General features: G+C 32.6%; 1 protein-coding gene across 5 annotated transcripts in view; it reads right to left on the minus strand.

The window, feature by feature from the left end:
- LOC127709993 (E3 ubiquitin-protein ligase DZIP3-like) overlaps window positions 1-17,368 on the minus strand; it is a 69,075-nt gene that overhangs the window by 26,865 nt on the left and 24,842 nt on the right. For 4 of the 5 annotated variants that reach the window (XM_052215699.1, XM_052215697.1, XM_052215698.1 and 1 more), the window contains one exon: window positions 3,252-3,915. In XM_052215699.1, coding sequence (XP_052071659.1) covers window positions 3,252-3,891 — 640 coding nt within the window. In that variant the 5' untranslated portion in view covers window positions 3,892-3,915. Of the gene's footprint in view, window positions 1-3,251; window positions 3,932-17,368 lie in introns of all 5 variants that reach the window. The other variant, XM_052215700.1, reaches the window with a different exon arrangement.

The following is a 17,368-nucleotide window of genomic DNA, read 5'->3' on the forward strand; positions in this document are numbered from 1 at the left end:
CTAGATACCCTTAGGAACATTTAGTTAAAGTTTGAAGGTATTTGGCCCAGTAGTTTCAGAGGAGAAGATTTTTGAAATAGTTTACGACGACAACAGACGACGACGACAGACGACGGACGACAGACGACGGACGCCAAGTGATGGCATAAGCTCACATGGGGCCCTGTGTGCCCCGGTGAGCTAAAAAATGAATGCTTAAAAAAACCACCTAAAATTTTAAATAAAAAAATACCAAACTGTAGTGATCAAAGTAAAACAGCTGAAAGACCTACTAAATTACAAAGACTAGAGCACTGTGAACCAAAAATACGAACAACTTTGAACAAAATCTTGGTGAAGGCATCAAGAAGCAAAAGTGAGTTTGAAGTTTTACAGAAATGGTCGCTTCTATAATATTTTATATCATCATAATATCCGTGATAAGCCTCACACCTGATGACTCTCGCCACTAAAAATTTTGCTGTGCTAGTAAACACCTTCTGTATCCTTTATAAAGTATGCATGATATCGTTAAGACACATTTTGAATCAGAAAGTCAAACCATTTTATATGAAGATTGATGTACATATATTAGTATATTATAGTTTCTCGCATCTATTTAAGTTTTAAGTAACAAATTCGAATCCAAGAGTCTTTTGCCTAATACAAAACAAGACTTGACATGCTGAAATGTGCCGCCTTATATATATATCATGTTTATTACCAAGTGAAATTTAATTGTATCCCAAAAATTAAAAAAAAAAAAATTGGACAGCAGTTTTACTCATTAAAAAATGTTACTGAAATTGGTTTATCAGCAATGTGATGAGGTCAAGTTCATGTTGATAATGTGTTCTTTACATTCTATACAACAATTAATGCTGACACAAAGCTTATCATAACCGAGAAAAAAGTCATAATACTATGAACTTTACGTTGATCATGAACTGTCATATCCGGTCAAGGTCAGGTAATCTGTCTGATAGATATAATGATATTCGAATATTCTATACACCAAATATGGTTGACCCTTTTACTTACAGTAATCACGAAACCAGTGGATTACGAAAAGAAGTCAAGGTCAGGTGAACCCTGCTAAATTGACATGAATACTTGATAATGATTCCATATACCAATTATAAGTAAACAAGAAATTGACAAATATGTTCCGATTTTATTGAAGCTTTAGACAAAACTAACAGTTGACTTATTAAAGTAACTGAGAAACAGGTGCGTAAAACATACATTACATTGACAAATGGACCATGAGAACTGTGTCAAGGCCAATTACAACCTGTGAAAGGAATATGTACAAAATTCTTGTTGCTCAATCTTTTTGTTGATCTGCACGACAACTTAAATCTTCCAAATATTACAATTTTGCATAATGATTAACTATAGCGGTCACCTATAGATGTTATCATCTATGTTTGAATTATGCATATTTTGACCGATTATGAAAAAAACAATTTTTGATTATTTCATGTCACAATACTACTTTAAGCAATAAAAAAAGCTGACATATGCATGACACCATAAAATCCAAACATATTTCAGACTAATCACGTAAAATGGACTAATTCACATTACATTGTTTTTCTAATCACACTTATTTTGAGCTATTACTTTTAAAGAATAAATATGTATGGTCTGAAAACTGACAAATACCTTAAACCCAGTTCAGTATGAAAGAAAAGAGCGTTTCAATCACTTTATTTATATTTGTAATGAAGCATGATTTACGTAAACAAAGGCAACAGTAGTATACCGCTGTTCGAATGCCAAAAATCGATTGAGAGAAAACAAATCCGGGTTACAAACTAAAACCGAGGGAAACACATCAACTATAAGAGCAAAATAACGAAACAACAGAAACACTGAAGTGAACAAAAAACAAACGACAATGCAACACACACAGAAATGAACTGCTAGTATAAGATAACAACTGCCATTTTCCTGACTTGGTACAGGACATTTTAAGAAAAAATGGTGGGTTGAACCTGGTTTTGTGGCTAGCCAAACCTCGCGCTTTTATGGCAATGTTAAATATAACACTAAAATGACAACATTACATGACAGGAATACAGTACAAATAAATGCAAGAACATTCAGGACAGAGAAATACACAAATAAACAATACAATAGTACATTTGGACATGCTAACCACAGAATAAAAACGAACACCTAAAACAACATAGGACAGCACACAAAAACAGCACAACAGAACCACGAACTGTCTTTCACACAACTGGATCAACTCCACAAAAGTGACGTCACAGGTCTAAAAATTTGATACAGTTCAAGATCAGGATTGTAACTATGTCATTTGATGTATTTTATAACAATTACAAGAATATTAATAAAGAATTGTGTTAGTAATTAGATAATTAGTTGAATAATCTAGCTATGTCGGTATTTCTTCTAAATCAAACTGAAAAACAAATAAATCGTGTACATATAGATGCTTTAAACTAAAATCTTATAAATGAACTTGGTGATTAATTATCTTTACTTTTACATACGAATAGAAAATAAAAAAATTAGAATGACAACTACAAACGATGAGACATTCAACAATATCCGATCAGAATTACAAATACAAGATCATAACTAAATACATGAATGTTGGATAAACAAATACCGTGACACGTCTTATAGCAATGCGAATTCACACTCAGCAATATACAGTCATATTCGGGAATAGGTCATGTTCGGTACTTAAAAGACCAGACAACGTAAATGGTAAACCACAATCTAAGACGTGGTAAAAATGTCCTTAGTTAGTTTAAACACAGACACATCGTATGGATCAACCAATTTGTGATGGTGTACATAAAATTTATGAGTGTCATTTTTAATCTTTCCTCCTCATAACTTTGTTGGAGCAGTTTGTGTGTAAGGAACACACTCCTGTATATGAAGTCCCTATAGTGTGAACATGCACGAGCATAACGTATCAACTGAGATATGTAAACACCATACCATGGGGCAGAGGGTATGTTACTGCTGAGAAATGGGAAATTGATATTTGGGAAGTTGAAATCGTCCCGTTTGTCATAGATTTTTAGTGTGAAGTCGTCCATCTGTGTCAATATTGAGGAAAAGATCAAGGTATGAAGCAGTCCTTCTAATATCAGTAGTATCCTTAATTTCAAGTTCACTGGGATATATGAGATGTAAGTATTGGCTGAAATATGGGTTATTCAGTGATAGGACATCATCAATATATGTAAAAGAGTTGTAGCATCATAAATAGTATAAATTATGCGTACCTTGTTTTTTGATCATCTCAACTGTATTTCTCACCACGGAAATTTGTTCTTTAAACGTATTTTCGTCTCTCCTAAGGACTTCAAGATTTTCCATATACATCTTTTCTGTTTCTATGTCCATGCAACAGGATTCTAAATGCTCAAATGTTGACACAAATTCATTCATTGCCGTTCCGAGGTATATTTCTAGCCTTCCAGATATGGCCTTGAAGATTGTAAAGTAATCAGATAATTCCTGATCTGTTACCAGTGTATTGCCCCGATGAAGAACTTCATTACGTTTTCTTCGAATACGCTCAATATCATCGCCAACTGTTAGCTCCAATGATGTCGGGTCTGCTGGAAAATCCCACCCTTGAGTTGGGGGAGGAACCAAATTTAGATTTCGAATTAACTTGTAGCATAATGATATATCTAGATTACTATAGCCATTTAACTGTGCACCAGTGATCTGTTTCCATTCATGTGCTCTTAAAGTCCGAGATAAAAATTTGTTTGCACTGACATGCATATACAACATGTGATGTGGCTCTTTAATGGTAAGTAGCTTCTGAAGAACGTTCGGTAGCTCACTTTGTGCTGCACATCCAAGACGAGCATAATTGGTAACTGACGATTTAGCTGTAGATGTACTAGCCATTTCACTGAAGTCGTAGTGCTATAGCTGAAATTTGGTTAATCTGTCAAATAATTCATAGTAAAGTTTTCGAAATCTTATCAATGTCTTTGGACTTTGAGGTTTTGATTTATATTCCGAACAACTATAAATTTAATAAAGAAAAAATTGAATTACTGTAAATTCAGAAATTATTGCGAGGTTTTTATTAATGCGAATAATGCGACTGGATGCGTATCGCAATAATAAGAAGTCGCATTATGATATCTGATACATATGTCTGTAGGCAGCTTTTCCAGAAATTGCAATAATCAATCTCGCATTTTCGTCCATTCTTTTAAAATCGCAATAATAAAAGCACGCAATAATTTCTGAATTTACAGTAGTTATAATAAGATCAAAGTCCAGCAACCGCATAAAATAAATGTATGATTATCATTAAACAGTAACTTTTATATTATACTTTATTTGACCACGTGCCATACTACCCTCGTAATGACAGATATGTTGTTTTGTGCAAAAAAAAAACGTTCATGTGAAATTACAGACAATATGGTAGTCACTGGAAAACATGATCAGAATTTTTTCCCTCGATTTACAAAAACGGAGATGTTATATGATTGCCAATGAAACATCTATCTCTCATCTAATAAATAAATACGGCGTAAACTACCACACATTGTAAAACAGGTCGCTTACAAAACTCGATTGATATTTATCGTTGACGTTGAAATATCAAAACACTTGCTTCGGACTTAAAAATATATTCAGACCTGTAATAATAGTTAATTTATGTATTCTACACAGCCACAAAATATATACAATATACACGAAGTTATCATTCAACAATACCGTACGCAGGCAAATTTTGTTCACGTAAATTTCACGTGAAAATCACGTGAATTTTACATGAAATTTTTCACGCGAGATTCACCTCAAACGAGCTTATACAGTCGACTCTTGTTATCTCGAAGCCAGCCGGACCAGAGAAATATTTCGAGATACCCGTAGTTCGACTCAAACGAAAACCGGAAGTTTGACAGACCAAGGGACACAACTCTTGCTTACCTTGGTAAAGCTACAATAAATCCGGATGAATATGGGAAGGGGATTGATATTCTGGTCTCATATCGATGGATTTGTATGTTATGGTCTTTCATTATTATAACAGTGTTTTAACTTATTTAATTATTTCTTTGAACAGTTACAATTTTTTCCTGTGGCTTTTATCCGAGAGAGTAATTTCCAATCGATCTTAGCGTTATTTAAGTCATTTAAATTTTACAAAATTTTTTATTCTCGGATACAAGAGATTTTAGAAATTTAGATTTAATTTTATTTTCTTTTATCTCAATCTTTCTTTTAAAGAAAAAATACAAAAAGATAAAAGATAAAAGACGCCTATTGAGTAGTTTTTATGTGATCACCAACGGCAGTCTAAATCCCCACTTTATACACATCCAAGCTCATCAGTGTAAATCACGATTAATTTAATTAATTTTTTTTGTAAACATTTAAATAATTTTTCATAAACTTTAACAATGTATCACTAATTATTTATCATGGTGATAAAAGATAATCTTAGGTAAACACTCGTGGAAATAGAATGTCATAAATCAATACCTAATTGGTCAGTGACCGGAAATTCAATTACACGTGTATTGTCAGATTAACTCTTCAATCCATTTAAATCCCGGAGGTCATGTTTTGACATATGTGTATTAGTTCGAGATAAATAATGAATTTTGAATGCTTTTGTTAACCTTGGGACCGTAAATTTAGTTCGACTCAACCGAAATTTTGACTCATCCAATTTCGACTCATCAGGAGTCGAAATACATATATTTATATGGAACAAAGTTCGGGACCACGAGAAAACTTCGACTCATCCAAAATTTAGAGTCAACCGAGTTCGAGACAACGAGAGTTAACTGTACATAAAACTCATGTGAAATTTTTCAAGTGTAAATTTACATGAATTTCACGTGAATCGAGCTTTCACGTGATATTCACGTGAAATTTTTCACATGAAATTAACGTGAATCGAGCTTTCACATTATTTTTTTTAAATGAAATTAAGGTGAATTGAGTCTCAATCACACAAATTTCACAGTATTTGAGCATATTTTAGATAAGTAAATACTTATCTCTAGTACACATTCTATTTTGATATATATAAATATTCTTCTTGGTCTTGACGATGTATTCATACTTCCATTCTATTTTACTTTCTCTTTGTATCTTAATTTTTCTTGGTCCTTAACAATACAAATAATATTTATTCATCAACTCCAACTCACAATATCTTCAATGCAGCAAATAAAATGCAATAAAACCAAGAAGGCAAGCAAATATCCAGGGCACCATAGTTCACTCCTAGAACATTTTTGGTTGTGTTCAAGTCTCAATATTTTTGTTAATTTGATGTATGAAAGGTGATTTATTTATAGATGTATGCACTGATGTATATTTCATTTTTAATATGTATGTATTATAAGTCTTTTTGTGTTCATCAGTTTTGAGACATTCCAATCACATTATGGACAAGTATTACTAGCAAAAGATGCCAATTCATCTTATGAGAGTTTTGAAGAAAAAAAGGTAGTTCACCCTGCCACATACTCATGTACTCTGGTCAATTAAAACAGATCATGACATATTGTTTAGACACCTGTCTATTGTTGAGGACTGTATGTTAACACCTTAATGCCTTTCAGGTATTTTTGTTGTTGTGTTACTGTCTGATTGATTTATACCTCATACTTCATTGTATTAATAAACTGAAATAGAAAGTTCTGTGAAATATATTTGATACTGTAAATTCAGAAATTATTGCGTCTGTTTATTATTGCGATTTTGTCATTTTAGACTAAAATGCGATTTAAACTTTTGCGATATTGAGAAAAATCCTTTTTAATTCATACAAAAAATTTCAAAATGCGAGTTTAAATTATTGCGATTATTACCATGTCGCATTTTTCGCAATAATAAAAACATGGCAATAATTTCTGAATTTACAGTATACCATATGGAAAGTCTTGCTGTTATCTACAACCATTTCCTTCCTATTTCATATATGGTTTTCTGTTTTTCATTTTACCACTGAATCAGTGATCTTAAAGTTAAGTCAAAAAGAAAATAAATGTTGACAAACAACAGGCATATACCATTAAAAGATCTCAAAGTTTGGCTTCACAATAAGCTAAAAATTCTTGTTATCTATATTTATATAAAATGCATTTTAAAACAAGCATTTTTCCATTTTTAGAGAGTAACTTTCATGTTGACACAATAATTTGAATTAGAATTGTATGATATGGATAATGCTGAAAGTACTTGTAGTTGAAAAAAAATATACACAATATTTAATTCCAGGTGTTTAGATTTCTAGAATGCACCACTCCCATATCATGACTACATGTTAGTAATGTTTAAGTGTTTTCTCCTGCATGTAATTGATACATGTATTTATATACAGGGCTTCCTTCATATATTTGCACTTATCCTTCTAAGATGTTGCTTCCATGATAAAATCCTGTAGTTGCATAATCAGCCATAAACTCTTGCTGTAATAAAAAAAAAACAGCATATATTATTTTGTAAAATATACATCAAATTAAATATTGCCTTACCATTCAAGCAAATATGATAACATCAATTTAATATTTAAACTTACCGTGTACATATATATATATACTTTTATAAATTGTGACTTGGATGGAGAGTTGTCTCATTGGCACTCATACCACATCTTCTTATATCTATGTATATAATCATGCATGTATATTGTGTGTCGGATTAACTGAAGCGGAATATTAAAATGTATTAATAGTTGTTGTTTGTTGCTGCACTACTTTTTGATAACCTCTGCTATGGAGGTTGTGGAGGTTTAAAAATAATAATAGTTGAAATTTGCCATGAAACCTGGAATTTGTAAACATTCACAGATGAAAATTAAAATGCTCTGATCATTCTGATGATATAAACCTATTTAATATTAATTTCATAAAATTCTGGCAAGAATTGTACACAAGAGCCCTAACAATGCAATTTTCCAAATAATTAATGTTTCCAAGGGGCAAAATTCTTTTAAAAATGAATGATTGGCACTGATTTCAAAACTCGTCAGACATTGTTGATATAACCTATCAAAATAAGTTTCCTAAAAATTTGACGAAGAATTGTACAAGACATGCAAGTGAGAGCGCTTCTAAGGCCAAAGGGATAGACTGACTCTACATATTTTTATGTCCCTACTGTTTTATGGTGCTTGTCCTAAAGAAATAAGAATAATTATAAGTTTACGATAAGTATCAAATAAACTTAACATTACCAATGATTCATGAAAATATACTGTCAAGCAAATATTAAGGTCAATTTCAGATAAACCAAGCCAGACAGACATGTGCACCTTACAACATGTACAATTATTGCATACACCAAACTAGAGGCTCCAAGGAGCCTGTGTCCCTCACCTGATATTTTTATTTACAATTGATGCATGAAATAATGTAACCCTTATACTTTTGCTTTAGTTTCAGAGATATAAGTCAAAAACTGCATTTTCCCTCCATGTTCTATTTTTAGCCATGTCTGCAATGTTTTTAAAAACTAGATACCCTAATGATGATTGTGGCCAAGTTTAGTTTATTTGTCTCTGTTGTTTCAGGAGAAGACTGTTGTGAATTAAAAAAATTTACGAAAAATTGTTAAATTTGACTTTAAAGGGCAATAACTCCTTATCAGGTCAATTGACCATTTTGGTCATGATGACTTATTTGTAGATCTTGCTTTGCTGAACATTATTGTTATTTACAGTTTATCTCTATCTATAATTATATTCAAGATAATAATCAATAAAATGCTCCGCAGGGCGCAGCTTGATACAACCGCAGAGGTCGAACCCTGAACAGTTGGGGCAAGTATGGACACAACATTCAAGCTTGATACAGCTTTGCATTTGGATTGTGATTAAATATTTGACACAGCATAGGTTTCTGACACAGAATGAATGTGGTCTAAGAACTTAAAAATTTTAAATTGGACATTCACCTATCATAGTCCAATATCCAAAATCTAAATACATGGTTAGATTCAGCATATCAAAGAACCCCAAGAATTCAATTTTTGATGAAATCAAACAAAGTTTAATTTTGGACCCTTTTGACCTCAATGTGGACAAAGTTGATAACGGGGCCCAAAAATCAAAAATATAAATACATGGTTAGATTCAGCATATCAAAGAACCCCATATATTCAATTTTTGTTGAAATCAAACAAAGTTTAATTTTGGACCCCGATTTGGACCAACTTGAAAACTGGGCCCATAATCAAAAATCTAAATACATGTTTAGATTCAGCATATCAAAGAACCCTAAGAATTCAATTTTTGTTAAAATCAAACTAAGTTTAATTTTGGACCCTTTGGACCTTAATGTAGACCAATTTGAAAACGGAACCAAAAATTAAGAATCTAAATACACGGTTAGATTCCGCATATCAAAGAACCCCAATAATTAAATTTTTGATGAAATCAAACAAAGTTTAATTTTGGACCCTTTGGACCTCAATGTGGACCAATTTAAAAACGGGGCCCAAAATCCAAAAAACTAAATACACGGTTAGATTCAGCATATTAAAGAACCCAAAGAATTCAAGAATAAAACCCCATTGAAATTGGTCAAGAAATAAGTAATTTATATGAAGTATCTTCTTTTGCACAATATGGTGCAATTAAATATTTCTTGCTATTGCGCAATACTGTACAATTGACAATTTCTTGCTATTGCGCAATATTGTGCTATTGGATATTTCTTGCTATTGCGCAATACTGTGCAATTGAAGATTTCTTGCTATTGCGCAATACTGTGCAATTGAAGATTTCTTGCTATTGGGCAATACTGTGCAATTGAAATTTTCTTGCTATTGCACAATACTTATTATATAATAATTTACACATCCTGTTTGGTGTGTATCTCCTACCATATCATTATTATTTGCTTTTAAATATAAATCAGAAATAACCAACTTAAAATGGAAAATTTAAAAAGAAAAAAAAAGGAAAAATAAAACCCCCCCCCCCCCCCCCCCCCAATTTTTTGAACCTCCTTATGATTCATCACCCCCAAACTTAATCCCAGCCTTCCCTTTGTGGTATGGTACCTTGCAGTACAATTTCAGAGAGATCCATACACTTGAACACAAGTTATTGTCTGGAAACTAGAAAAATGCTTATTTTTGGCCCCCAATTCCTAAACGTTTCGGAAATTACCCCCAAACTCAATTCCAGCTTTCCCTTTGTGATATGGAACCTTGTAGTACAATTTCAGAAAGATCCATACACTTACACACAAGTTATTGTCATGAAACTAGAAAAATGCTTGTTTTTTGCCCCTTTTTTGGCCCCTAATTCCTAAAATATTGAGGCAATTACCCCCCAAACTTAATCCCAGCCTTCCCTTTGTGGTATGGTACCTTGCAGTACAATTTCAGAGAGATCCATACACTTGAACACAAGTTATTGTCTGGAAACTAGAAAAATGCTTATTTTTGGCCCCCAATTCCTAACGTTTCGGCAATTACCCCCAAACTCAATTCCAGCTTTCCCTTTGTGATATGGAACCTTGTAGTACAATTTCAGAAAGATCCATACACTTACACTTAAGTTATTGTCATGAAACTAGAAAAATGCTTGTTTTTTGCCCCTTTTTTGGCCCCTAATTCCTAAAATTTCGAGGCAATTACCCCCAAAATCAATCCCAGCATTCCTTTTGTGATATGGAACCTTGTGGTACAATGTCAGAGAGATCCATACACTAACACACAAGTTATGTCTGGAAGTTACAAAAATGCTTATTTTTGGCCCCTAATTCCTTTACTGTTGGTACCATAACCCCCAAAATCAGTCCCAACCTTCCTTTTGTGGTATTGAACCCTGTGGTAAAATTTCATAGAGATCCATTCACTTAAACTAAAGTTAGAGTGCGAAAACCAATGTGTCTTCGGACGACGACGACGACGACGCCAACGTCATACCAATATACGACCACAAAATTTTTTTTGCGGTCGTATAAAAGCTACAAAATTTCCTTAAAATTACTAATGCAAAGGCAGCAACCCAACAACAGACAGATATATCATAATCTGATGAACATATTTTACCCATGTCAAATTGTCTCTAAATGCTTTACTTTCAGAGATATAAGCCAAAAACTACATTTTACCCCTATGTTCCATTTTAAGCCATGTTGGTTGGTAGGCAGGGTCATCAGATATATTTTTTACACTAGATACCCTAATGGTGATTGTGGCAAAGTTTGGTTAAATTTGGCCAAGTAGTTCCAGAGGAGAAGATTTTTGTAAAAGTTAACGGACGACGACACCAAGTGATGAGAAAAGCTCACTTGGCCTATTGGGCCCAGTGAGCTAAATAAACAGCTGTGCCATGAGCGCATGATACTCCCGTCGTCTTGTGTGTGAATTTTTATGCAATAATCATAAACAGTTTCTGACATATGGCGCAACATGCGAAACCCCCCCCCCCCACTTTTTTAACAAAACACTCAATATCTCTAAAATAAAATTTTGAATCAAAACCAAAAAGTATACGGATGTTTAGATTAATATAACTTAGAAGTGTGTAAAATTTTAAGCAATAATCATTTTTGAGATAAGGCGCGACATGTGATAAACCCCTCCCCTTTTTTTACAAAATACTCAATAACTCAAAAATAAAATTTTGAATCATCACCAAAAAGTATTCATATCTCAAGATCAAGGATCCGGAAATTTTTCCAGACAATTTCGGTCATTTTGAGATGTTTGAAAAGTTGGTGCTCCTTTTCAAATTGTCGATATCAACTTGACTTTATTCATAGGATCAACGAACATGACGAACTTGTATTGCTGTTTCATCGCATTTACTAGGTAAATGTCTTACCATTACCATGAAGGACAGTTTAGGGAAGGCAACAGTCTAAAATTGAAATGATTTTAATGACTCAAAATGGTTAATTTCTCAGACATTGCTTACGTTTCTTTCGATTTGACAAAAGTTAAAACCGGAAGTTTGCGATATTTTGAAGTACGAATAATTCCGGATTCATTTCCGGGATTTGTTTGTGATTGTTGGGATTGTTGGTGACAGGAAATCACCGGCTTTTTATGGCTTTTTGATTTTATTTCCTTTAAAAGTGTTTGAATATAACAGATAATAGTTGCACTCGTTTAATTTAGCATGAACTCAATTTGCATTTTACGATAAAATATTAAATTTGCTGAAGACAATTTCACGCATGCGTATTACATAATAAATAAAGCACATGTGTTACTCATGAAAAAATACTTTTTTCTACGCAAATTTAGATTTAATTTTTAAATCGGAATTGATGACTGTCTGAAAAGTAAATGAATAATGAATACACTTGTCAGGGAACTATGTTTTAAAGATATTATTCTGAGCTTGTGATCACTGTCAGGTGTGAATTAAAATCACAGGTAAAAAGTGATTAGCGATCATTAGCCTATGTTTCCCGGAGGCATTGATATATATATTAGGAGGGACCTCAGGATTATCAAACTACTGTAGTGGCAGTCTTATTAAAGGAAAGGGATTATAAACAAAAACAAGTGATCACAAGTGCAAAATGGCGATTAAGAAATCCGATTTCAAACATTGAGTCAATGAAATGACCGAAATTACTTCTGTAAAAAAATAAAATTTGTCCTAAATCCCAATTACTCGTTTAGGACAAATAGTTTCATTTTAGGACATGACTGGCAAATATGACCGTTTCCGGGCCCTTGCTCAAGATTAATATAACTGAGAAGTGTGTAAAGTTTTAAGCAATAATCATGAATTGTTTTTGAGATACGGCGCGACATGCGAAAAAAAAACACACACCTGTTTTGGTTACTAAGTCCCGTAACTCAAAAAGTTTCAATTTTATTTTCACCAAAAAGTATACAGATTGTTTGACCATCATAAAAAACAACTATCTTAAGTTTCATGAAATTTGGATAAGTTGTTCTCAAGTTACGGTGTGACATGTTTACGCCGGACAGACAATTTACATTTGTATACCATAATACATCCCGTCAAAATTTTGACGGGCGTATAAAAAGCTGATCTTTTAATTGATTATACATGTAGCATGTATAGTATACACCAAACAGACTAAATTATTAAATCTTAATATTGACCAATGAACCATCCAAATCAGATCATGCATGGTCAGATGAACTCTGTCCAGACAGACATCATGGACATGTACAATTTACTATCATTCCATACATCATATATACTTGACATATTGCCTACAAGAAATAAAAGTTAACATTGACCAATGAACCATGGAAATGAGGTCATTGTTCATTCTAAACACCAAATACAGTTGATCTACTCAAGTTCTGCTTACCATATCTGAGAAAAGGACCGACATGTGTTGATCATGTAACTTTTACCTTGACAGCTCCATGAAGTAAGGTCAGGTGATCCTGTCACACAGACATGTATGTGTACATATAAACATTGCAAGGAACCAATATTCCAAATACAGATATCCTAATTTACTCATAATATAAAAAAAAAGAAATTCACTGTCACAAAGCAAATAAAATGCTCCGCAGGGCGCAGCTTGATACGACCGCAGAGGTCGAACCCTGAACAGTTGGGGCAAGTATGGACACAACATTCAAGCTTGATACAGCTCTGAATTTGGATTGTGATTAAATATTTGACACAGCATAGGTTTCTGACACAGAATGAATGTGGTCTAAGAACTTAAAAATTTTAAATTGGACATTCACCTATCATAGTCCAATATCCAAAATCTAAATACATGGTTAGATTCAGCATATCAAAGAACCCCAAGAATTCAATTTTTGATGAAATCAAACAAAGTTTAATTTTGGACCCTGTTGACCTCAATGTGGACAAAGTTGATAACGGGGCCCAAAAATCAAAAATCTAAATACATGGTTAGATTCAGCATATCAAAGAACCCCATATATTCAATTTTTGTTGAAATCAAACAAAGTTTAATTTTGGACCCCGATTTGGACCAACTTGAAAACTGGGCCCATAATCAAAAATCTAAATACATGTTTAGATTCAGCATATCAAAGAACCCTAAGAATTCAATTTTTGTTAAAATCAAACTTAGTTTAATTTTGGACCCTTTGGACCTTAATGTAGACCAATTTGAAAACGGAACCAAAAATTAAGAATCTAAATACACGGTTAGATTCGGCATATCAAAGAACCTCAATAATTCAATTTTTGATGAAATCAAACAAAGTTTAATTTTGGACCCTTTGGACCTCAATGTGGACCAATTTAAAAACCGGGCCCAAAATCCAAAAACTTAATACACGGTTAGATTCAGCATATTAAAGAACCCCAAGAATTCAAGAATAAAACCCCAAGAATTCAAGAATAAAACCCCAAGAATTCAAGAATAAAACCCCATTGAAATTGGTCAAGAAATAAGCAATTTATACGAAGTATCTTCTTTTGCACAATACTGTGCAATTGAATATTTCTTGCTATTGCGCAATACTGCACAATTGACAATTTCTTGCTATTGCGCAATATTGTGCTATTGGATATTTCTTGCTATTGCGCAATACTGTGCAATTGAGGATTTCTTGCTATTGCGCAATATTGTGCAATTGAAGATTTCTTGCTATTGTGAAATACTGTGCAATTGAAAATTTCTTGCTATTGCACAAAACTTATTATATAATAATTTACACATCCTGTTTGGTGTGTATCTCCTACCATATCATTATTATTTGCTTTTAAATATAAATCAGAAATAACCAACTTAAAATGGAAAATTTTAAAAGAAAAAAAAAAGGAAAAAAAGAAAAAAAAAGTAAAAAAAAAAAAAAATCCCCCCCCCAAATTTTTTGAACCCCCTTATGATTCATCACCCCCAAACTCAATCCCAGTCTTCCCTTTGTGGTATGGTACCTTGCAGTACAATTTCAGAGAGATCCATACACTTAAACACAAGTTATTGTCTGGAAACTAGAAAAATGTGTTTTTTGGCCCCTTTTTGGCCCCCAATTCCTAAACGTTTCGGGCAATTACCCCCAAACTCAATTCCAGTTTTCCCTTTGTGATATGGAACCTTGTAGTACAATTTCAGAAATATCCAAACGCTTACACACAAGTTATTGTCATGAAACTAGAAAAATGCTTGTTTTTTGCCCCTTTTTTTGGCCCCTAATTCCTAAAATTTTAAGGCAATTACCCCCAAAATCAATCCCAGCATTCCCTGTGTGATATGGAACCTTGTGGTACAATTTCAGAGAGATCCATACACTTGAACACAAGTTATTGTCTGGAAACTAGAAAAATGCTTATTTTTGGCCCCATTTTGGCCCCTTATCCCTAAACGTTTCGGGCAATTACCCCCAAACTCAATTCCAGCTTTTCCTTTGTGATATGGAACCTTGTAGTACAATTTCAGAAAGATCCATACACTTTCACACAAGTTATTGTCATGAAACTAGAAAAATGCTTGTTTTTTACCCCTTTTTTGGCCCCTAATTCCTAATATTTTGAGGCAATTACCCCCAAAATCAATCCCAGCATTCCCTTTGTGATATGGAACCTTGTGGCACAATGTCAGAGAGATCCATACACTAACACACAAGTTATGTCTGGAAGTTACAATAAAATGCTTCGCTGGGGCGCAGCTTGATACGACTGCAGAGGTCGAACCCTGAACAGTTGGGGCAAGTATGGACACAAAATTCAAGCTTGATACAGCTATGACTTTGGATTGTCATTAAATATTTGACACAGCATAGGTTTCTGACACAGGATGAATGTGGTGTAAGAACTGGAAAAAATTTAATTTACCTATTATGGTGGAATATCCATAAACTAAATTGTTTGTTAATTTCAATATATCAAAGAATATGTAGAATTCAATGTTTGATGTAATGTAATAAAGTTGAAATTTGGACCGTTTTTGTTCAATGTGGACCAATTTGGTAACATGTATAAATAATCAAAAATCTAAATACATGGGAGCCCATTTAAATACATCATAAAGGTATTAAAATAGAAAGTGACATCATAGTCATGGCTAAAAATAAACAAAAATCCTTAATCAGCAACATTTAAAGTAATATCTAAAAATAAAATTCCTTTGTAACCATAAAAGCCCATTTAAATACATCATAAAGATATTAAAATAGAAAATGACATCATAGTCATGGCTAAACATAGCAAAAAACCCTTAATCAGCATCATTTAACAGTAATATCTAAAAATGTAAATTACATCATAAAGGTATTAAAATAGAAAATGACATCATAGTCATGGCTAAAAATAAACAAAATCCTTAATCAGCATCAGCAACATTTTATAGTAATATCTAAAAATAAAATTCCTTTGTAACCATAAAAGCCCATTTAAATACATCATAACAGATATTAAAATAGAAAATGACATCATAGTCATGGCTAAACATAGCAAAAACCTTAATCAGCATCATTTAACAGTAATATCTAAAAATAAAAATTTCTTTGCAACCATAAAAGTAAAATAGAAAATGACATCATAATCATAGCTAAAAATAAACAAAATTTTTTTTTATTGGCAAATTTTAAATGGAGTTTATTATACTAAAACAATAAATTTGCAACCATAAACATGATAAAACCCCATTTAAACATATCATAAAAGTATTAAATAATTCAACTACATCATAAGGCTATAAAAATAGAAAATGACTTCATAGTCAAGGCTAAAGGTAAACAAAAAACCTTCATCAGCAAAATTTTATATTGGCAAATTTCCAATGAAGTTTATTACACTAAAATTGTTGGCAAATTTTTAATGCATTTATTAACAATAAAGTTATTGGCAAATTTCCAATTTACATAATTTAAAAGCAGTGTAGATGAGATATTTAAATGAGTTTGAATTACCAACCTTACACTGCTTTTAAATAATGTTCTTTACTCAATTATTTGTCTATTAAAATGGAAACCCTTGTTTTTTAACCTTTTTTCCCTGTATTCCTTAAACATTAGAGCCATAACCACCGCCATAACCACCACCACCACCACCACCCCCCCCCCCCCCCCCCCCCACCCCCCAAAGCCAATTATTACTTTCCAATGTAACCTAAATTTCCAATATACATAATTTTAAATTTCAATTCCTCATGATATATAACCGTATCATTATTATTTTCTTTCATATATAAATCTGAAACAACCATCTTTAAATGGAAAATTTTAAAGAAAAACTAGAGGCTCTAAAGAGCCTGTGTCGCTCACCTTGGTCTATGTGCATATTAAACAATGGACACAGATGGATTCATGACAAAATTGTGTTTTGGTGATGGTGATGAGTTTGTAGATCTTACCTTACTGAACATTCTTGCTCCTTACTATTATCTCTATCTATAATGAACTTGGCCCAGTAGTTACAGTGGAAAATATTTTGTAAAAATTTACAAAAATTTACAAAATTTAT

The sequence above is a fragment of the Mytilus californianus genome, unplaced genomic scaffold (genome assembly GCF_021869535.1).
Source record: "Mytilus californianus isolate M0D057914Y unplaced genomic scaffold, xbMytCali1.0.p SCAF_7, whole genome shotgun sequence".
In the NCBI taxonomy this organism is placed as follows: domain Eukaryota; kingdom Metazoa; phylum Mollusca; class Bivalvia; order Mytilida; family Mytilidae; genus Mytilus; species Mytilus californianus.